This window comes from Hyperoodon ampullatus, assembly GCF_949752795.1.
Source record: "Hyperoodon ampullatus genome assembly, chromosome: 19".
Lineage (NCBI taxonomy): Eukaryota > Metazoa > Chordata > Mammalia > Artiodactyla > Ziphiidae > Hyperoodon > Hyperoodon ampullatus.
The window spans coordinates 10685583-10708775 of NC_136932.1; the positions used below are offsets into that span (position 1 = coordinate 10685583).

Consider the following 23193-nt stretch of genomic DNA (forward strand, 5'->3'; position numbering starts at 1 on the left):
ATTATGTTTGGTCACTTAGAGCCTGGTGACAGCCTTCAAACAAATAATTATTGTTTCTCCCTGCATTTTCAGAAAACAGACCACCCTCAGATAAAGGGACGGGAAAAAGGAAAGGACATAATGAGTTGGTTGTTCTTCCTTTTCCCTTTTGGTTCTGGAATTTAACAGAAATCCTTGGAAATGATTCTGAAATGTCAAAGATGAAACATGAGGTCATTTCTGAACATGGGATAGGCTTTGCATTCTCAGCAAAGGGAATGTGGGCAAATTTTAATTCTGGTGCCTGAGATGGTCATAGGCAAGAAGGACATTGGTGAACGTGTGACTGAATTTCTTCCACAAACTGCTCGACACAAACAACTTACATCAGCGAATGGAGAAGCTGCTCACACATCTGTTTTTCAGCCAGTGGAAAGGCAGGAAAGATGCTCTGGGCTAAGACTACCAATATCCATGGTTACAGCATCAGGAGCAGTAATAGTGTTCACTGCTGGTGGGTCCGTCCCCTTCACCCTCAGCCAGGACTAGAATTCTTTGCTTACCCCAGGCAGTGGTGAATCAGGAGGAGTTGGTGAAGAGACTCTTTATTGGGTGGGGTGTTAAGCCATGTTTAACCTTCCTTCACCCATTCATTGTACCTCGAGCATTAATAGCACCAAAGGTGGAAGAAAACTTGGCCAATTAAACCATGCCTATTACATATGGTATCATGCACCTGCCTTCCAAGTATATCCTTCTCTGGTTCCTGGTTCCATCAACTTTACTTCCAGTTGCAAATATCTATCTATCTATCTATCTATCTATCTATCTATCTATATTTTTGGCTGCGTTTGGTCTTCGTTGCTGCGCGTGGGCTTTTCTCTAGTTGCAGAGGGCGGGGGCTACTCTTCGTTGCGGTGCACAGGCTTCTCATTGCAGTGGCTTCTCCTGTTGCGGAGCACAGGCTCTAGGTGTGTGGTCTCAGCAGTTGTGGCTCGCGGGCTCTAGAGTCCAGGCTCAGTAGTTGTGGCTCACAGGCTTCGTTGCTCCATGGCATGTAGGATCTTCCCGGACCAGGGCTCGAACCCATGTCCCCTGCATTGGCAGGCGGATTCTTAACCGCTGAGCCACCAGGGAAGTCCTTGGGAATCACCCTTGAGTCCAGAAATTACAGCTGGAAGTGGGTGTTTTGTCGGTTGGCGACTAAAGCCACAATGGTGAGAACTCTAATACTTACGAATGTGCTACTGGGTCTTTTCGTGCTTGCTTTGAGTCATCTTAAGCCAATGACTTCAACTTTTTGTATCTTCATTCGTGTCCTGTCATGTATTCAGCCATTCTCATGTATCCTCTCTCATGAAAGCCCATTATATTATCCAAGCAGGATGCTCCTTGGGTGAAAGAAGTTGAAGTAACTCATTCTGGCACTAAAATGTAGTATTTAAGACTCTGGACCCCAGCTTCCTGGGAGTGAATCCTGGCTCTTCCACGTAGTGACTGTGTGACATAGGATTGGTTTTAGTTCATCTCTTTGCCTCTCAGATTTTCTCATCTGTGAACAATAGTGCCTTCTTTTTGGTGGTTCTGTGAGGATGAAATGAGTTAAGATATGTTTATAGCACTAAGGGTCATGGTGCCAGGCACTGAGAGAGTGCCATGTAAGGGTTGGCTTTTGCAATTAGCCATCCATGTTCAGCCATTTAAAAAAGTAACCAGCTAACTGCTGAAAATTAACTACCTGCTGTTGAAACCAAAACCATAAACCCCACTGAAAAATTCAAATGGGTTGTCACCTACTTCAAAGAGCAATGGACAGCAAGGTGGGGCAGTCCTATGGTACAAGTTCTCTTTCAGACAGTAAAGTTCTAATGCCAAATATTTAACAACATTTAAAGATTAGCAGACAGTAAAAATTAAATTATGTTGATTTTTTTTTTTTTTTCTTGCGGTACGCGGGCCTCTCACTGTTGTGGCCTCTCCCATTGCGGAGCACAGGCTCAGCGGCCATGGCTCACGGGCCCAGTCGCTCCGTGGCATGTGGGATCTTCCCAGACCGGGGCACGAACCCGTGTCCCCTGCATCGGCAGGTGGACTCTCAACCACTGCACCACCAGGGAAGCCCAATTATGTTGATTTTAAGCTGATTTTAAAACTGTCTCCTCCTCTTGCAATTTTGAAGAGTAATTACAATTTTCTTCCCCCATATGTTCCTAAGTTGAAATGTCACATGGAGGTGGAGGCAAGAGCATACTGCTCTTCCTTTAGGGGAAGAAAACTAGCTCTGTGTTTCAAAATCAAAGCCTGAAACATTAAAAAAAAAAAAACCAAAAAAACTAAACTAAAAAACCCAGACTACAGGGCTTCCCTGGTGGCGCAGTGGTTGAGAGTCTGCCTGCCGATGCAGGGGACACGGGTTTGTGCCCCAGTCCGGGAAGATCCCACATGCCGAGGAGTGGCTGGGCCCATGAGCCATGGCCGCTAAGCCTGTGCATCCGGAGCCTGTGCTCCACAACGGGAGAGGCCACAGCAGTGAGAGGCCCACGTACCGCAAAAAAAAAAAAAAAAAAAAAAAATCCAGACTACATAATACATGTGTAGACTTTTTATTTTTTAAAAATTTTATTTATTTTATTTATTTACTTTTGGCTGCATTGGGTCTTCGTTGCTGCGCATGGGCTTTTCTCTAGTTGCAGCGAGCAGGGGCTACTTTCATTGCGGTACACAGGCTTCTCATTGCGGCGGCTTCTCTTGCTGCAGAGCATGGGCTCTAGGCGCACGGGCTTCGGTAGTTGTGGCACGTGGGCTCAGTAGTTGTGGCTTGCGGGCTCTAGAACGCAGGCTCAGTAGTTGTGGCGTACGGGCTTAGTTGCTCCACAGCATGTGGGATCTTCCCGGACCAGGGCTCGAACCCATGTCCCCTGAATTGGCAGGCAGATTCTTAACCACTGTGCCACCAGGGAAGCCCCATGTGTAGACTTTAAGTTCTCTCTTGGTAATCTGATGAGAGTCCTAATAAAGCCACATTAACTAAAAGAAGTTATTGTCAAAATCAGTATTTTTCTGGAGTATTATGGTTTTTGCAGTCAACATTTTCCAAAGATCCCCAACTTGCTCTTTTGGCATCATCCATAATAAAGTAGAGATATGACCTTGCTAGAAACTCTCAAAAGTTCAGAGCAAGACTCACACTAGGAAAAGAAGGGACTTACATTAGGGAATTGGGCACTGAAGTAGCGACTTCGAAACATGATGATGGTTCTAGTTAGACCTCCTGGATGATGGAGACCCAAGGATTGGCACGTGGGATGCATTTCTTCAGGGATGTGAGAGTGACTAGATTTTTTTTTTTTTTTTTGAAACACAGCTTTCATTAGTATTTAGTGCAGTTCTTTCTAATCTTTCTGTCTTTGAGTGTATATATAATTAAAACAACACCACCATGGTTATGATATTGGAACTTCTTGGAACTATTTTAGATGTAGGACACCTCATGGTTTTGGATATGTGGGAGAAAAACTTTTATTGTTCTTATCCTGGGATGGCTTCCGTCTTGTTTTTCCAATTGATTTCTGCTCTCCATGTCACTCAGAACCTGGAGGCCTGGTCAAGTCCTGTGCTGGATAATGAGTGGCAGGGCACGTTGTGGGGAGTATGGACTGGGATTCTTGACCACCGTCCTCAATCTTGACTCCTCCTACCCAGTCTCTAGCACTGGTCACCCAATTCCAATATTAAAAATGAAAGTAAAATCTCTTCTTTCCTGGATGTTGTACATTGCTCTGGTTTCAGGACTTAATGAAGCTCAGGTTCTTGATGTCTCGTCACAGAAAGAATTCAGTGAGAGATAAAGTGATAGGTAAGAAGTGGATTTATTTAGAGAGAAACACACTCCACAGACAGAGTGTGGGCCATCTCAGAAGGTGAGAAAAGGCCTAGATTTTTAAACTGGGTCCTAACAATGTTGAGTCTGAAATGGCAAGGTGACAATGAGCACAGACGATCAGAAAGGCAAGGAGACAGAAGTAGTCAGGGACAGAAAAGACTGAGTCATTTTCCAGCTCTTGCCTGATGGCTCATTTCCAAGATCTACAGAGCTGGTTCTCAACTGGTATGCCACCTCCCTCCCTCCCACAAGGTGTGCTGATGAATTCTGATGGACGTGTACAAAACGCATTGTAGCCACGTGTCACGTGATGGAAGGCTGAGCTGAGTGGATCTTATGACATAGCGTAAAGATCAGGACATGACTTGCTCTGAATAGGAAAACAGGCAAAGAGTAGTGTCAGGCTGGTGCCAGAGAAAGACGGTGTGTTTATTACATTTGACATAAAACGTTCTCACGAGATCATGAAAGAGGATGATCAAGGCTGTGAACCTCGACACGCAAACAGTAACAACATGGGAAGGGTGACCAAGGAACTGTGGGTGCAAATGAGTATCTTCAGAGTGCTGTCCCCAAAGTCCACATTCATATTGTGCCTCAAACACAAAAAATTGCCTTTGGGAATTAAGGGCAGCTTGTATAAATAGCATTCTGGACAGGATGGGTACCTTTATGGATTCAAGAAATATAAAGTTAGCATGTCCTACACAGAGTGCTGTTGTATTACAAAGCTGGCTAAACATTCTCTCTTCTAGAAAAAACTAAGGGCATCAAAGTCCTTCCCATGTTCAGGACAATTTTGAGCTTACCAGGATTGTAAACTTGAACAACAATACAGAATGGATTAGTAATTTGGGGCGGGGTTTGGACTCAGGTACCACTCACCTGAATCCAACTGCTGCTTAACCCCATTTGTGTCTCCCCACCTGGAGACGTGGCTCCCAGGTGGGGCTGGGCAAGACCAGGCTCAGCAGTAGAAGCCCTTGCTTTCCACTTTGCCACAAGAAGCTTTTGGGAGTTGGCTGGGCTGCCATGTGCATAAATTTCATGGGCAGTTGTCTCTACTAATGAATTCTGTAGAGAACTCTCTCCTACCTGCCACCTTCTCTCTGATTCTCATGCCAGCAACTTGGAATGACCCAGCCTGAGACGCTGGTCTGAGAGCAACAGTGGCCTCAGTGGTTAAAGTCTTCATAATGTTTGATCACCATTGGGGCTGCTCTCTGAAGGAGAGGCACGTGGGACTTTAGTAGAACTTGCTTCCTGATTACAAGCCATCCCACTAGGGAAGGTCCTCTGGGTGAAACAGAGCTGCAAGCTACTGAAATGGCGAACATGACATGTTTTATGACACTTGCTAGTATTTCTTAAAATGCAAATGAATCCTTCATGTGCTGCAGAAATCTTGGTTGGTTTACATGAGTGGTGACGATACGTTCTCATGCTTTGGGGGACAGGTATGTGTAGTATTCTCTGAAATGGAGTTCTTCTGTATGGTAGGCAGTGGGTAAGGAAGTGGCATGTGGCCAGGAAATTGTTGGATGTAAAAAATTTGAGCACTAAGGTGTAGTGTTTAGTAGCACGTTGAGACTGCCCTCTGTTGGGTATTTTTCAGGAGTGGTTTTGCTACAATGTATTTCTCCTTCATTCTTTATTTGAATTCATATTCTCCTTTTAGTTGAGAGGAACATTTGAAGAACATGAAAGACTTGGCCATTAAATGGAGGTCATCCATGAAAATACCTCCTACTCAGAATAATAGGTCATAAAACATGGGAATTAATTGAAAAGCATCATATGCATCTACTGTGTCTTCAACCCCATATAAAGACAAGATACTTGCAATGGGAGAGACACAATTTATACCATACTAGCAAAATGCAAAACAAAGTTTAATTAAGTGGTAAATTGGGTGGCACCAATTCTAAATTTCAAAGGAACTCACAGCAAAAAAGTGAGAAGTCAAGGGAGGCTTCATGAAGGGGATGGTGTTTTCTAGGAACTCAAGGAGCAGTAGGCACCAGCTTAGGCTGGAGGCAGCACGGGAGCCAAGGTACGGATGGAGTGACACCCACAGCGTGATTCTCAGGCAGCAAGGCATATGGCCAGAGCAGAGGGTGTGAGAAGGAGAGGTGAGAGACAAAGTTGGCTGGCAAGCTGGGGTCAGACTGTGGGGGGTTCTGAGAGTCAAGCAAAGGATTGAGAGTTAATGTGTTGGAGAATAGGGTCCAACTGAAGGTTTCTGAGAAGAAAAATGCTTAATGTGTTACTTAAGATTAGCTTGTATGTTTCTTTCAGAGGAAGAAAACAAAGCATCTTTTTGTAGCTTCAATGGCTTATTTTTGTAAAGTGTAAGTCTTTTCTTTATTGCAAAGAAAAAGAAAATCCATGTTCACAATGGAAAACTAAAGACAAAGAGAGAAATTTTAAAGCATTCAAAACTCCATTAACCTTGAAATAAAAACTGCAAATAGCTTGGTCTGTGTTCTTTCAGACCACCCCTCCCCCCCGCTTTTTAAACATCTTTATTGGAGTATAATTGCTTTACAATGTTGTGTTAGTTTCTGCTGTATAACAAATGAGTGTGATGGAGACTACTAGCTTTCCACTGAAATCCCTTCTCAAGTGATAAGAGCTACAGTTGGATGTGGCCGCCCACCTTGAACTGAATGACTCAGTTTCCACTGCAACTAGGTGTGGCCTCAGGAGGAAAGTCTCACCAGTGGAGTGGGAGCACAATTGACGTGTACAGCCTGTTTCAGAGATAGTCTCTGGCCCTGCTTCTCGGCTGGAGAGGCAACAACTTTGAAAGTCATGTGTTGAAGACAATAGAACCATCATTGGCCTGAATCCCTGTAAGTCCTAGTGGAGGAGAGCTGCCTGCTGATCACCTGGGCCATCACAGGTGCCAGAAACAAATTCTTTCTTGATTGAATCATCATATTTTTGGTCCCTTTGTTATAGCAACTGACATTACTCTTGCACATATATTTATGCATCTGTATAAATATTGTTTTTTTGTTTGTTTGTTTGTTTTTGTGGTACGCGGACCTCTCACTGTTGTGGCCTCTCCCATTGCGGGGCACAGGCTCCTGATGCGCAGGCTCAGCGGCCGTGGCTCATGGGCCCAGCCGCTCCGTGGCATGCGGGATCCTCCCGGACCGGGGCACGAACCCGTGTCTCCTGCATTGGCGGGCGGACTCTCAACCACTGTGCCACCAGGGAAGCCCCTTTCCTCCCTTCTTATTTGTTTGTTTGCCTCTTTGTTTGTTATCATCATCATTGTGGTTTCAAGGACACATTTTATTCAATTATCTCATCACATTTTTTGAGGCTCAAATCGTCCCAAAATTGGTGAATGGGAGTTCATTCAAGTTTGCTCTGACTTGAGTCTCCGAGCACTTCTATGCTTTATGGCACAATAAAATTTCATAGCCTCACCTTGTACTTTACCTGGCTCAGACCTAGAATCAGCTATTTTCCCAATAAGCTCTGGTTCCTTTTAGTTTAGAAAGCTATTTAGAAATCAGTATCTTCATGCTATGTGTGTTCATTGCTCCTAGAGGGACATTGTTCCTAAGTCCTTTCAATGGAATTAATTAGAAATATGTATTTAACACTAATACATATTTAGTGGAAGGGGTTTTCCCTTCCTTTCTTTTGTTTTATATTTATATTTTTTTCTCATATTTAAAATCTTTATTCCTTAATTATATTAATATATGTATTCATTTGTTTTACTCTGTAATGAACATGAAATAATTTCAGAATCACAGTACAAATATACTCGAAGAATAAACCCATTAAGTAAACTTTATTCTTTCTTGGCAGTTCTCTTTGTCTTTACAATATATTCCTATTGTATGGCTCTGTCATAATTACTTTTGTTGGTCATTTAGGTTGCTTCCAACTTTTTCTATGATAAATAATGCTATGATGAATATTTTTATATATTTATGCACATCATCAATTATTTCTTTAAGTTCCCAAAGTGGGAATTTATATTAGTAGATTAACAGCATCACAAAGATTTACAATATTTTGTTCCCAAATTGTCCTCCAGAAATACTCTACCAATTTACATTTCCAGAGGTACATGAGAATGCCAATTTCTACATAACTTTTCCAACTACATATTATCTTTTTAAAAGAGACTTTGTCATTTTGGGAAAAGACTATAATTTTAATCTGTAACTTGTATGTAATTTTAATTTAATTATTATTATTTTTTGGTCACGCCATGTGGCATGCAGGATAGTTCCCCAACCAGTGATCGAACCCACTGCAGTGTAAGCGTAGAGTGTTAACCACTGGACTGCCAGGGAAGTCCCCTAATTTAATTATTAAGGAGGTTCATTTATTTAGCTCATCTATTTAGAATCTATATTCCACCAATTTCTAAAAAGTGACTTAAAAGTTGAACTGAAAACAGTGTAAAGAAATAGGAAAAGAAAAGGCAAAACTAATTTATGGTGAAAATACCCAGAACAGTGGTTGTCTCTGAGAAGGACAGAGGCAGGAATTGACTGGAAAGGGTCATGGGTGATGGAAACTCGAAACATGGTTACATGCATTTATCAAAACTCGTTTAAAAAAATGAATTTTGATACATTTTAAAAAAGGAACTGCATGGACAACCATCAGAAGATAGGGCAGAGGTTTTTTTTGCCGGGGGCGTGGGCGCAGTTGGGGAAAACCTCCCTGAGGAAGTGACCTGAGCTGAGATCTGAGACCTGGTGGGAAGGCAGGCCAAGTACTTCAAGAAAAGGGAACAGCATGTGCAAAGCCTCCTAGCAGGAGGTGGCCTGGCACGAATGAGGACCCAAAGCCAGTGTGGTTGAAGCATAGAGCAGTAAGGAAGGCCAGATCCTAAAGGGCCTTGTTGGCTACATGATGGGTGTTGGTCCCCATTCTGAAAGCCACAGAACACCATGGAAGGGGTTTAAGTGGCCAACAGAGTGATCTGGGTTCCACTTGTCAAATCACCTGTGGTAGGGAAAGCGGGATTTGGGGGCAGGAGCGGGAGTTGTGAAGACCTGTTAGGGGGCCTTTGCAGTAACTTAACTAGGTGATAGCAGAGACAAACACACAGATGGATTAAAATGATAAGTAAAATGGATGGGACTTGGTGATGTGTAAGACGGTAAGGAGGAAAGTGTCAGATTCTGATGATACTGCACAAAAGGAAGAACAGGGACTTCCCTGGTGGTCCAGTGGTTAAGACCACACTTCCACTGCAGGGGGCGCAGGTTTGATCCCTGGTCAGGGAAGTAACATCCTGCATACCTTGCAGCTCGGCCAGAAAAAAAAAAAAAAAAGGAAGAACAAAGGGCCAGGCTGGGAACTTTAGCACCGGGCCTATTGAGTTTGAGCCATCCAAGTAGAAATTATTTAGAAAACAATTGGATATTTAAATCTGGAGATCAAAAGCGAGGTTTGGGTTAGAAATGCAGATTTGGGAGTCATAGGCAGGTAACATCTTGGGCAGGTAACCTGAGGAGAATAGAGCAGGGTGTCTTGGGGGTGGGACATGAATATGCATGGGAAAAAAATTGCATCTTTATTTCCACTAATCTCTTATTGAAATCTAAGCATATCTTTCATTTACTAATACAGGCAACAAACCACAGTAGTATTAGCAGTACCTCTGATTTGTCACCAATCAAAATCACAGGTATTTTCACATTTCATTAAATAGGTTACAGATGTCTCAAAGTACCCTTTACGCCCATCACTTGTTATTTCATGTGTTAAAAAAGAAGCACAGGGCTTCCCTGGTGGCGCAGTGGTTGGGAGTCCGCCTGCCGATGCAGGGGACACTGGTTCGTGCCCCGGCCCGGGAAGATCCCACATGCCGCGGAGCGGCTGGGCCCGTGAGCCTTGGCCGCTGAGCCTGTGCATCCGGAGCCTGTGCTCTGCAATGGGAGAGGCCACAGCAGTGAGAGGCCCGCATACCGCAAAAAAAAAAAAAAAAAAAAAAAAAGCACATATATTACTGAGTCACAGATTTCTAAAAATATCTTGATGATTATTTCAAGGATTGTGGTTTCCTTTGAAATCCTGTGCATCTTTTTTTATGCATTTGAAAATATTATTGTGAGAAGAGGACCCAGAGAGGTCGTCCGTATTGCCCAAGAGGCCTGTGATACAAAACCAGGATAAACCCCCAGGTGTGGAGTGAGAAGAGAAGCAAGCCTGGAGGAATCCCAGGACTCAGCGCCGAGGAGGAGGAGGAGAAGCCAGGAGAACGTGGCTTCGCAGAAGCACGGGGACGTAGCGTTTTGAGGACAGTGGAGTGGCCAGGCGAGCTAAAGCTGCTGAGAGGTGGAGCGCAGTGAGGACTGCATCATAGACGTGGAAGGCATCTGACGAAGAGCCCTTTCTGTGGAATGACGTGTGTGGTAGCCAGATCGCAGTGGGTTGTGTTGTGAGTAGGAGGTGGGGAAACTGAGTCAGTCAGTGTAAATGATTCCTTTGAGAGCTTTGTGAGGGAGAAGCAGTAAGTGGACGGGATGGGGGCTCAAGGAAGGTCTCTTCTGTTGTTTTCTTAAGATTTTTGATAGGAGACCTTGGATCATGATTAAAGGCTGATGGGAAGGGAAGGCTCTGGTACAGAGTTGGAGACGCAGGAATGGAAGGGACGATGGACGGAGTGAGGGTCCTGAGCAGAGATGGAAGGGTTGGTAACTGGGTGGGAATGAGGGGGGGTGGTGCAGAGGGAAGGGGGTGGATGGGTCGGGCAGCAGCGAGCTGAGAGGGAGCTTCCCCGTGAGGACCCCTGTGGAGTGGGGTGGAAGAGAGGAGGGATTGGGGAAAGGGAAGAAGGCTTGAAGTGGAAGGGACAGTTGACCAGGGAAACTGGGCAGCACCGAAGAGTTGCAGGTTAGTGGTCGTGACCTTCCAGGGGCACCATTTTTCAAGGTTGGGTGATTTTTTTTCCGGCAGTCGCCAGTGGTGTGGGTGCAGACCCAGAGACCGTGGATGGGCAGGATTTTGCCAGAGAGGTGTGGCAACAAAACAAAGGGCAAGGGAAGTGTTAAGAGGATCAAGCACAGGCTGATCAGAACACAGGCTGCTTGGGAAGGGAAAGTTGGCACAGAGCAGGCAGTGAGAGGACAAAGGGAGAGGAACCAAGGGACCGGAGGTCATTCATTACTATATCCCCATACCACCCAACACAGTGTCTTGAACACCAGTGATTTATAATTCCTTAACAAATAAAGCAATTGTTGTTGTCAACAAAAGAAGGTTTTAGGGTGAAATGCTGTATTTATAGGTTATGTTTAATGCAAGTGTGCCCCTGAATAATCATGTCTCGCAACTGACTGAAAAAATTTTTAATTTTGATATCTGAACTTTAATAGGTTTTAAACAAGTTTCTGGGTTTTAAAAAGCAATTAGAACCATTTTTTTAAGTAGGGGATTTTAATAAGATGTAAACTGAAATATACAGTACTACATAAAATGCGAAAAAAGCCACTTTATCGTAATCTTCGCTCATGCAATTTCTGAGCTGCTGAGTCTAATTAACACGGGGAACTCTTGGGGTCAGAGGTCAACATTGCTCGGCACCGGCGATTTCACAGAGCTGGGATGACAATTGGTGTTTGTCTCACTGGGCCGAGTGGCAGAATCACCCCGTGGAAGGATTGACTCTAGGCTGTCCTGCTCATCTGTTCAAAAGGCAGGACGACATTCTGGAAGCAGTTGCAATTTAAACTGACAGTTGCCCCATTTTCCTGCCATGCCCTATTTTTAAATTACCTAGTGGAACTCAGGTGAAGCACAGAAACGGAGGAGAAATGAAGCACTGCTGGCTTTGCCCAGACCAATTATCATTCATTTGTGCCATTTACTGCTGTGAAAGGCTTCTAGGACCCTGGTTTGCCCAGGGGCCTGCACCCCAGGTCTTCCAATTACTCTATAATATGATCACAAAGGAAACTTTCAGTTCAGTCTGGTGAGTTACCTGGTGGAACATTCAAGCACACCAAGATGACCTCTTATAAAGTACGAGTGAGTCCTGCGTCAACTTTGGGCTGTTCTGAGTTTCCTCTGTCCATGGAGAGCTGCTTATGTCTTTGTGTTCTTGCCCATCTGTGACAAAAGGAACTTACCCAGAGCTTTAAAGAAGCCACCTGTCCCTTTGCAGAGTGGTAGGCCAGGAAAAGAACGTTCTCTTTAGCCAGTTACTCTGGTCGTCACCAATGAGGAGGTTTCCAAATGGTTGATTGCGGTTTCAATCTTCAGACCCAAACTGGCCATTGCACGTTGGCGGTCTTAGCAAACCACTCTCTTCTTGATGATTTCAAGCCAGGCCAGGGTCTGTCCACCACTCCTGGTAACGGTACGCACTTTCTTCTCTTGCTCGAGGCAGAGTCCTGCTCTGGCGGTTGTGGCTACACCGCTATGATTTCAACATGTGCACATTCCTAAAACATTCCTGTGACTGACAGTCATGAAACATTCATGGAGCTCCTAGTGTGTGGTGGAAAAAAGAGCAACTAAGCCCGTGTGCCACAACTACTGAGCCTGCGCTCTAGAGCCCATGAACCACAACTACGGAGCCCGCGTGCCACAACTACTGAAGCCTGTGCGCCTAGAGCCCGTGATCCGCAACAAGAGAAGCCACCACAACGAGAAGACTGCACAACACAACTAGAGAAAGCCCGTGCGCAGCAACGAAGACCTAACACAGCCAAAAATAAATAAATAAAAATTAAAAAAAAAAAAGAACTTTCTACCAACTAGTGTGTCTAAAACTGCAATGGGTGACTAGACTAAATGTCCTTCAAGGTCCCTTTCCTGTGCTGTGAACCTATGATTTTAAAAAAAAGAAAAAAATGTGTTCTTCATCTACACCATCTACATGCTCCTGCCCGTGCAATGCGGGCCGCGGTACTCAGCGGGGTGCTCCTGTCTGCCCCTCACCTGGCCATCGCCCTGTGCACCAATGCCCGGGACCAGTTCCTGCTCAAGCAGTTCTAGAGGCAGGAAGTCCAAGATCAAGGTGCCAGCAGATTTGGTTTCTGGAAGAGTCTGGAAGTGAGTCCTGAAGAATGAAGTCTCAGAGAGCTGCTGGTGGGGAGGTGACCTGCCCAACAAGACAGCAGGTCCTAGAGAATGCCACCCTCTGAGGGACAACATCACCTCTGCTTCCGGGCCCCCTGCACCATCTCTTCCTTCCAAGGTTCTGTCCCTCCTTCTCCCTTGCCCTGTGCCCTCCCTGGGCACCTCACCTGGGTCCTGCCTTATAACTTCCTGCCCCTGGGTGGGGCCTTTGTCTCAGATTTTTTTAATATGAAACATGGCAAAGTAGAGAGAATAATAATGAGCTCCTATATACCCATCATTCAGATTCGAAAATTGGCATGATTCTTCCCACATTTACTTCATTTATTCTTTTTTTCTCTTGCTGAAATCTATTAAAGCAAATTCCAACCACCAAAAAAGAGCAATAACCAGTGTCTGCTCCTGAGTGGCTCCCAGCCTAAGGACGAGACAGACAGGAAGACGTATCCTAAGATGGGCTTGAGCCCAGACGGTGTTATGGGGAATTCAAAGGAGGGACAAGAACCAAGCCACTTGACCCCCAGGAGCAGCTCTGGAAGCTCTTCCCAGAGGAAGTGTCCTCAGAGTTGAGGGTCAGGCCATCCAGGGCCTTGAGGGCCATCAAGGCCATCAAACACTTTGCTAAGGGGTTTGAACTTGATCCCAAAGACATGGGGAACCACTAGGGAGCTTTTAATAGAGGAGTGGCATGATCCAGTTTGCTTCTAGAGGGATCCACTCATAATGCTGCCTGTGAGACTGGCCGGAAGGGGTTAGGTGAAGACAAAACGATCAGGAAAATGGCTCCTACAATAATCCAGGCCAAAAAAAAAAAAAAAAGACAGGGCCTGCAAAGGGAGGTGCTGGTGGACAGATTCAAGCGAGAGGAGGGAAGACAGTCTAACTCTGGTGTCTGACGGCTATGAGGTTGAGAAGGGGCAGAGAAGGAGGGGTCTGGGATAATCTCCAGAATTCCGGCCTGGGCAGCAATGAATTCAGGAAGAGGAACCCATCTGAGGGGAGAAGACAATGCATTCAGCCTCTTGAGTCTGAGGGGGTGGTGGGACAGGCCAGGGAGGACAGACCAACGGCTAAAATGGAAAACAAACTCCAACGAACATTCCCGACAAACCGTGGGCTGCCCTTTCTGCCTCCCTGAAGTCTGTGTTGGGCTCGAGATGCTGGGTGTGGAGCTGCATTGTGACTCAGGTGCACCTCGAGGGCGCGGAATCTGCGCTGGAGTCGAGGGGGCGGCGGTGACCACACCTGGCCAGGTGTTAGGGATGACTCACAGCCTCCCAGGTGGGCCCCCCACCCCCGGCGGCAGTCAGAGCCAGCTTGTATGTGTGTGACCTGCCTCATTTTCACACGGGCCCGGGGCCAGAACGACGGGAGGCCCGGCCCACGGGGAGTCTGACAATGGACAGGTAGACGTTAGAGAAAATTAAAAGTGTGAGTCACAGAACGCGTATGCCATGTGCTAAGCTGGCTGCTTCCATGACACCATCAAGGGTGTTGGTAGGTTGACACTGACAGATTAATGGGAGAACAAACAGCTCCCTAAGAGCGGTTTGAAAGAGGAGAAGCTGCAGGTTTCACAGGCAGGAGAGGCTGAAAAGACAGGTAATGAAAGGAGACATGCAAATATGCCTAAGTTGGAGGAAAAGACAGGTAATGAAAGGAGACATGCAAATATGCCTAAGTTGGAGGAAAACACCAAATGCAAAGCGAGCCAGCCTTCGCGGACACCTGACTCAGCAACGGAGAGCAAACGTTTGCAAGGAGCTGGGGTGGGCAAAAGCATTGTAGTGCGGAGTGTGCGAGGACGCTTTCTGGGAAACAAAACCCCTTCCTGGCCCGTGGGATCTTGTCTTGTTTTATCTTTTGGACTTGACCATAAACAGGAGCAGTGCTGTCCTATAGAATTTTCTGCAATGTTGGAAATGTCCTATATGGCAGCCATGGGCCACATGTGGCTGGAACTGCATTTAAAATTTTATTTTAATTAAATAGTCCCACACGGCTAGTGGCCGCTGTATTGGACAGCACAGTTTTAGGCTTTTGCTGCCCTCGTATATGAATGCACCTTCTGACTTTTTAAGCCACTGCAGATTACTTGAAGGAGCTTTAGTTTTCATTTCAACCTCCAACGTTTGTGTGGATGATCACGAACAAAACAATTAAAATGTTTATGTTGGGTAACCGCCTTCACGCTTAAGCTTCCCTTGCCTTCTGGGAGGTTCAGGAGATCTCACGGATGTAAGCATCCTGCTGAGCCAGGCCTGGGGCAGAGCCCGCTGCTGCTGGTGGCAGGTTAGCCGCCTCCTTCCAGTGTAACGCTGGGTCCTGGTGACCTGGAATCTAAACATTTAGCTGCTCGGTTGCTGATGGTGAAAGGACAACAATCCTATTCCTATTATCGGAGCAAACGGTGTCCTTGAAAAACTGAGGGCTGGTCCCCACCTTCTTTGCCAAATATAGTGACCACATGTCCTCAGTCCTTGAGATTTGTGCTCTTGGAAGTGGCCCATCCAGCAAGGATGCGGGATCTTGGAAGATGAGAAGGGGCCATGAAGACTTTCTTCATTGAAGGTTGTTGTCCCCCAAGTGCTGGGCATCATTTTCTCTGGGGAAATTGGGGGTCCTGACCGTTCTCTGTGAAGTCTTTTTAATTTTTTTATTCAGTTTCTTTAAAAAATTTTTTTTATTTTTGAACTTATTTTTATTATGTAATTTTGGCTGTGTTGGATCTTCATTGCTGCGCGCGGGCTTTCTCTAGTTGCAGCGAGCGGGGGCTACTCTTCGTTGCGGTGCATGGGCTTCTCATTGAGGTGGCTTCTCTTGTTGCGGAGCGTGGGCTCTAGGCTCAGGGGCTTCAGTAGTTGTGGCACGCGGGCTTAGTTGCTCCGCAGCATGTGGGTTATTCCCAGACCAGGGATCGAACCCGTGTCCCCTGTATGGGCAGGTGGATTCTTAACCACTGCACCACCAGGGAAGTCCCCTCTGAGAAGTTTTGAGAGGTCAAAATATCCTGGTGCCCCTGGCACCACAGCAGGCTCCTTTGGGCCAGCAGTGTCCCAGGGACACTGTTTCCTGCTCATACTGAGAGACCGCTTTGCTTTTTAATGTACTAAATCATCCAAGGTGTAGTTGGCCTGTAGAGCTGCTGTTTATTTCCCTGTTAAATTCTAATTTGATTAAACAGCTCACAAGGTTGTAGGTAACTTTGAAAAGGGTGTGAAATTAAGTTGCTACGTTAGGTTAGCTCTCAGAAATGTGGCCTGAGATGGGGCTGAGAGGAAAGAAGGTATTCTAGAAGCCTCAGGAGCTGCTCCTCTATCGATAAGTGTTGGAGCATCATTTGCAAGCATAGCTGGACACCAAGGCAACTTATAATGAATCTAATGTTAGTATGACACTTGAGCATCTCACACGTTCTCACAATGATCCTCTGAGATAATGGCATAATAATAAGGACCTCCTTGATGGGAAATTGAAGTACTTAGAAGTAAAGTGCTTTGTCCGAATTCACACTGTAATGAGGGACAGAGGTGGCCCTTGATGATAAGTGTTCTTTGTACTGTGTCACACAGCTAACTTAAATGTGTTGAGGTGCTGCTTTATTATTATTATTGTTTTGTAATTTTTGAAACTTGAAGTACAGTTGATTTACAATGTTGTATGAATTTCTTCTGTACAGCAAAGTGATTCAGTTATACATATATATATTCTTTTTTGATATTCTTTTCCATTATGGTTTATCATATGATATCGAATATAGTTCCCTGTGCTATACAGTAGGACCTTGTTGTTGATCCATTCTATTTTGTGTGTGTGTGTGTGTGTGTGTGTGTGTGTGTGCATGCTTTTGTGGGGTTTTTTTTGTGTGTATGTTTTTACTAATGATTTTATTTTTTTTTTGAACTTTTTATTTTATATTGGAGTATAGTTGATTAACAATGTTGTGATAGTTTCGGGTGTACAGCAAAGTGATTTAGTTATATATATACATGTACCTATTCTTTTTCAAATCCTTTTCCCATTTAGGTTGTTACATAATATTGAGCAGTAGGTTATACAGTAGGTCCCTGTGTTATACAGAAGGTCCTGTGTTATACAGTAGGTCCTTGTGGATTATCCATTTAAAATATAGCAGTGTGTATATCCATTCTATTTATAAAAGCTTATGTCAGCTAACCCCAACCTCCCACTCCATCCCTCCCCCAACCCCCTCCCCCTTGGTAACCACAAGTCTGTTCTTTATGTCCCTGAGTCTGTTTCTATTTCAGTTCATTTGTGTCATATTTTAGATTCCATGTATAAGTGGTATCATATGGTATTTGTCTTTCTCTTTCTGACTTACTTCACTTCTATGATAATCTCTAGTTGCATCCATCTTGCTGCAAATGGCATTATTTCGTTCTTTTTTATAGCTGAGTAATAGTCCATTGTATATACGTACCACATCTTCGTTATCCATTCATCTGTCGATGGACATTTAGGTTGTGTCCCTGTCTTGGCTATTGTGAATAGTGCTGCTATGGACATAGGGATGCGTGTATCTTTCTGAATTATAGTTTTGCCTGGATATATGCCCAGGAGTGGGATTGCTGGATCATATGGTTATTCTATTTTTAGTTTTATGAGGAACATCCATAGTGTTCTGCATAGTGGCTGCACCAACTTACATTCCCACCAACAACGTATATAGGAGGGTTCCCTTTTCTAGGAGGTGCTGCTTTAAAGAACCCCTCAGCACAGGCTTGGTAGTGATTGCTTTATCTTGGCGTTAGATTGAACACAATCTCTGCATAACCAACAGTTAAAGCCACGGGTCGGAGTGAGGAGGTTGTGCCATAAGGGAGGGGCTACCATGTTAACTGTGCATTTATCTGGGGATCTGCCCACCCCCAGGCAGGTGTTTAGAAATGGCATCTTTTTTTTTTTTAAAAAAAGATGTTGGGGGTAGGAGTTTAGTAATTTATTTTATTTTATTTTTGCTGTGTTGGGTCTTCGTTTCTGTGCGAGGGCTTTCTCTAGTTGTGGCAAGCGGGGGCCACTCTTCGTCGCGGCATGCAGGCCTCTGACTATCGCGGCCTCTCTTGTTGCGGAGCACAGGCTCCAGACGTGCAGGCTCAGTAGTTGTGGCTCACGGGCCTAGTTGCTCCGCGGCATATGGGATCCTCCCAGACCAGGGCTTGAACCCGTGTCCCCTGCATTAGCAGGCAGATTCTCAACCCCTGCGCCACCAGGGAAGCCCTAGAAATGGCATCTTGATACTGGATCTATTACTTGATGGTAAATGCCTCACTTTTTCCAGGCCCATCAGCATTGTGATGGTCTAAGACTGGGTTAAGGAATGAACAAGTGATGGAACTTGCAATACAAGTGTCAAAATTTGGTGGTAGCATGCTTCACATCGTGATTGTACAGTGGAAAAATGTCCATGGATTAAGCAATCCACTCTCACACAACCCACTCAATCAGGGAATGAACTTGCCTTCTCAAATCAGGGATAAAATGTTCTTTTGAGTTTTCAGCCACAGCAATTTCTAGAAGGAAATTACTCAGGGAAATGTTCCCTAGGTAAGAGGGCTTGGGTTGGGTTTAAACTGTCTCATTGGACTGTATCTTTCTCCTGCCACTTTCTGACTGACCGAGGATCTTTTGCAGCTCTAGTGCCTGATGTGACATTCCATACACTAAGCTCTGGAAATGGCATCAGTCCGGCCTGGGTTCTCCTTTGGGAGATGCTAGCATTCTTCTTTTTTTTTTTTTTTTAATATTTATTTATTTATTTGGCTGCGCCGGGTCCTAGTTGTGGCATGCGGGCTCTTAGTTGCGGCATGCATGTGGGATCTAGTTCCCTGGCCAGAGATCGAACCCGGGCCCCCTGCATTGGGAGCACAGAGTTTTAATCACTGGACCACCAGGAAAGTCCTGGTGCCAGCGTTCTTTTTTTTTTTTTTTTTTTTTTTTGCGGTACGCGGGCCTCTCACTGTTGTGGCCTCTCCCGTTGCGGAGCACAGGCTCCGGACACGCAGCCTCATCAGCCATGGCTCATGGGCCCAGCTGCTCCACGGCATGTGGGATCTTCCCGGACTGGGGCACGAACCCGTGTCCCCTGCATCAGCAGGCGGACTCTCAACCACTGCGCCACCAGGGAAGCCCTGGTGCCAGCATTCTTATCCTGGGAAACTAGCTCTAGGATCTCCCTGGCCTTGGGGACCCTGTAGAAAGAGGTTTCATAAATTCTGCATTTCCTCAGGATTTGATATAGAGCAGGGCAGCCCCAGATTATGAAGGTTTAAGAACAACCAGATTTTCACAGAATCTGGGTGGGGGTCCAAACCTGGGAGGAGAAATCTTCAAACTAGCCCATGATTGTGGGAGCTGAAGATTTCTGGGCTCTGGTTTGAATGTCATAAGGGCTCTCTGGCTTCACGTGTACCAGGCAAAAGTCTAAGGATTGAGTGAGGAGGGATTGGGATTATAAGCACACGGTCCTGATGGCTGTTGAAAAGGATGAATTCCATGACGCTTCCCCTCACCCTGACCTTCCTGCACTTTTGTATCCAGAGGCAAATCCTCCAGTATTCCCCAAAGAATATCTGTAGTACAGGGAGCAAAGCGGAGGGGAAATTCACTGGAAAATTCGGACCTTGTCACTCTTCTTGATAGAGAAGGTGCGACTTGGAAGTTACTTGTACAGTCAATACCCAAACCCTTGGGAGAGCATCATCTGGAAAAAATCGGAAGTATCAAGTAATGTTGTTCCAAGTTCTCCGACAAACTGAGGTGCAGTGACATACAGCAAACATGAAAAATCCTGTTCGCGTGCTTTAGAAAATGCCAGTTTTACGCACTTTACCACATATTTTTGTCTTTATTTCATAATTGCTTTTATATGTGCAGCTGCATCCTTTTTTAGATGTGGTCTGAGTGTTTTGCAATGATGCCTTAAAGAATGAGTAATTTGTATAGCATGAAGAGGGGAACTACAGGAATCTGTCACCAGTTTGTCCCCTAAACACAGTTTGTGGAGAGGAGCATGAACCTTCAAGTTCTAGAATATCCCAAATGCATGAGTGTTGCCATGCAAAATGGCCAAGACTCTGCATATGAGTCTTTGCATGAAAATAGAAGAACCCAGCTGCCCGTTTGTTTAGTAATTCCAAACTAGGAATATGGCTACATGCTACTGTTTGACTGAAATTACATTTTTTTTTCATCTGTCCTTGATTTTTGTTTCTAAGTGCAAAACTGTGAGAATTTATCTTAATGCTAAAAATGTGTTGTTTGAGCCAAACTAGATTTAAGTTTTGGATTAATCTCACTCCCTAAGTTTAATCAGCAGCAGGCATTATATTTAGTCCTTGGCTAACATGAAAAGATGCAGGCAATGTGCTCTTCTCAGCACTGCCGATCTTGTGAGATAGTTTCTTTCACCTTCAGGCTTTAGGTGGAATATTTTATTGTGTGATTTTATGTTCCTTAATAGGGGGTATAGATCTCTCCCAGGGATGCATCCATAAACATCAATCACTGATGTTTTTAAGGTGTCCTTCGAACATGAAATAAGCACCATGTGAGCATCCTAGATTAAAGAAGAACTTAATTGATATCAGGTATCCAGGATCTATCTTGAGGATCCACACCACTGATAGAAAAGAGAGTCCATCCTCTAGAGTATATTTCAGCCATAAAACATTAAATAAGAAATCATAAAAAGCATATTACTCATCTTAATTTGCCATACTAACAACCATCGTTGTATGCAGCTTGCGGTCTTCAGTGCTTACATAGGATAAGTAAAACTCTTACACAGATAAGATCTTAAACATGAAATATGATCATATAGCTCAGTGGTTCAGAGCACCCTCTCGGGGGTCAGACTGCCTAGAAAGGAAACTCTACTCTACCACATACTGGCTGTGAAATCTTAAGTATTAAGTTTCTTCACTTTTCTAGGGCTCAGTTTTCTCATCTGTAAAATGAGGCAAATATATAGAGATTTATGAGAATTAAATAAGTTAATAGGTATAAAACGCCTAGCACGGTACTGGAACATTGCAATCACTCGAGTAATGGTAACTGCTACTACTGTAATCATCATTTTCATATTGTTATCATATTATACTGATCTTATTATTTATTATCATCCAGACAAAAATATTTGAACAATTTCTAGTTATTACATGACGCAATTATTACTGCATTTTACTCTATTTGAAATAAAAACTATACTAAGCAATGCAATGGGTAAGACTATAAGCCTACATATATATATATGTCTATATTAATATAGACAGGTCAAGTAGGCATAGATATAAGTATATAGATATATTATGATGCAGTGCTTTAGAAGGCCCGGTGCTTCCGACTCTTAAAATCAGAGAATTGCAGCATTTCTGCTTTGGGTGGTACCTCAGAGACCGTCTCCATTGGTCTACAGGAGAGAAGAGTGAGGCCCAACCAGGGTGAAGAGGGAAGGTCACACAGCAGAAGAGGGGCAGGGGTGGCACCCAGGACAAGAGCTCCTGCCCCTGCCTCTCCCTACCCTGCCCTCTAAGATTCTTCAACATCTCCTTTTTGGGCTGGCTTTTTCCTAGGTCAGTTACACACACACACACAGATACACAGACACACACACAGACACACACACCCCCTGCAGCAAAAGAATGTCTCCCAGCATTCTAAGTACCTGTTTGGAAGATGACCAACTTGAAAACCGGGATCTCTTAAAATTTGTCTCTTGTCCCCAGAAGTGATCTCGTCTCTTCCCATTTGGGTCTCTTCTGTATTTCTGTCGTCTCAGACAAGCCTGCGGAACAAAAAAAAAGATGTTTCTTTGGTTTAGGTCCACAACTAGCTTTGATAACTTTATGCTTAATTCCTGTTGTGAGGAACAGGAAATGCAGGCGTCCATCTCTAAGTGTTCATCAATACCTGTTACCAGGTGTGAAGACACTCACCCAGGCATCACTCCCTCCTCCCTTTGCCCAAAATGTCAGGTCAAAAATATTAGTCACTGCCTCAATACATTCAAACAACATACATACTTAGAGGCATTTTGTTAAGTACTTACCCAACGATTGCCTTCTTAAGGAAGTACCCAATACACTGCATTTACTTCTCTTTCTGTTCTCTTTCTCTTTTTTAAATTGAAGTATAGTTGATTTACAATGTTGTGTTAGTTTCAGGTGTATAGCAAAGTAATTCAGTTATACATACACATGTATATGTGTGTATGTGTATACATATTCTTTTTCAGATTCTTTGCCCATATAAGTTATTACAAAATATTGAATATAGTCCCCTGAGCTATACAGTAGGTCCTTGTTGGTTCTCTATTTTATATATAGTCGTGTGTACATGTTATTCCCAACCTCCTAATTTATCCCTCCTCCCTTTCCCCTTTGATAACCATAAGTTTGTTTTCTATGTCTGTGGGTCTATTTCTGTTTTGTATATAAGTTTATTGGTATCTTTTTTTAGGTTCCACATATCAGTGATATCATGCTATTTGTCTTTATCTGGCTTAATTCACTTTCTTTTTTTTTTTTTTTTTAATATTTATGTATTTATTTGGTTGCACTGGGTCTTAGTTATGGCTCCTTAGTTGCAGCTCGCTGGCTTCTTAGTTGTGGCATGTGAACTCTAAGTTGTGGCATGCATGTGGGATCTAGTTCCCTGACCAGGGATCGAACCCGGGCCCCCTGCATTGGGAGTGCAGAGTCCTATCCACTGTGCCACCAGGGAAGTCCCTGGCTTAATTCATTTTCAACTGATATTTCAAATACTCCAAAATAGTAAAACTTCTTGCAGCATTTCTATAGATCCAGTGACTGAACTCACCTTTGTCCTGCCAGGGCCAAATTATCCACTGTACAGAAGCACAGTGTAAAGATGGACACTATTGTTCTAAACTAGGCCTGACATCTCCCTCTTCCTGCCTGTGTTGAGAAAGGAAAGACTCCTTCTCCATCTTTTTCCCTCTGTTAGAAAATGCATCTCCTGCCTTGATGTAGAAGGACTTGCCAGAATTTCACGGCCAAGGAGAAAGCCAATATTCTGCTACAAGGTTAAGAGTAGAAATGACCTGATATTAATAAAACATTTACCACTTGGACTTGGGAACAGTGAATCAGTTACCTGCAGCTAGTGGAATCCTGGATTCCCAAGAGAAAGGTGCTGTTTCACCCCACCTTGCTTGGAAAGGAAGAGCGCTCCAAAATGGTGGGGTTCTTTTTCCCCTTGGGTTTATTTTCAAAAACGAT

The 23193-nt window shown here is 44.3% G+C and overlaps 1 protein-coding gene across 1 annotated transcript in view; it reads right to left on the bottom strand.

Annotated features, from left to right (window-relative positions):
* Nucleotides 1–23193, bottom strand: part of MARCHF10 (membrane associated ring-CH-type finger 10) — a gene marked incomplete at its 3' end in the record, with an annotated part of 84873 nt that overhangs the window by 54055 nt on the left and 7625 nt on the right. Inside the window, exon 2 of the mRNA XM_079725498.1 lies at nucleotides 21618–21737. Within this exon, the coding sequence (XP_079581624.1) occupies nucleotides 21618–21737 (120 nt within the window). The remainder of the gene's footprint in view (nucleotides 1–21617; nucleotides 21738–23193) is intronic.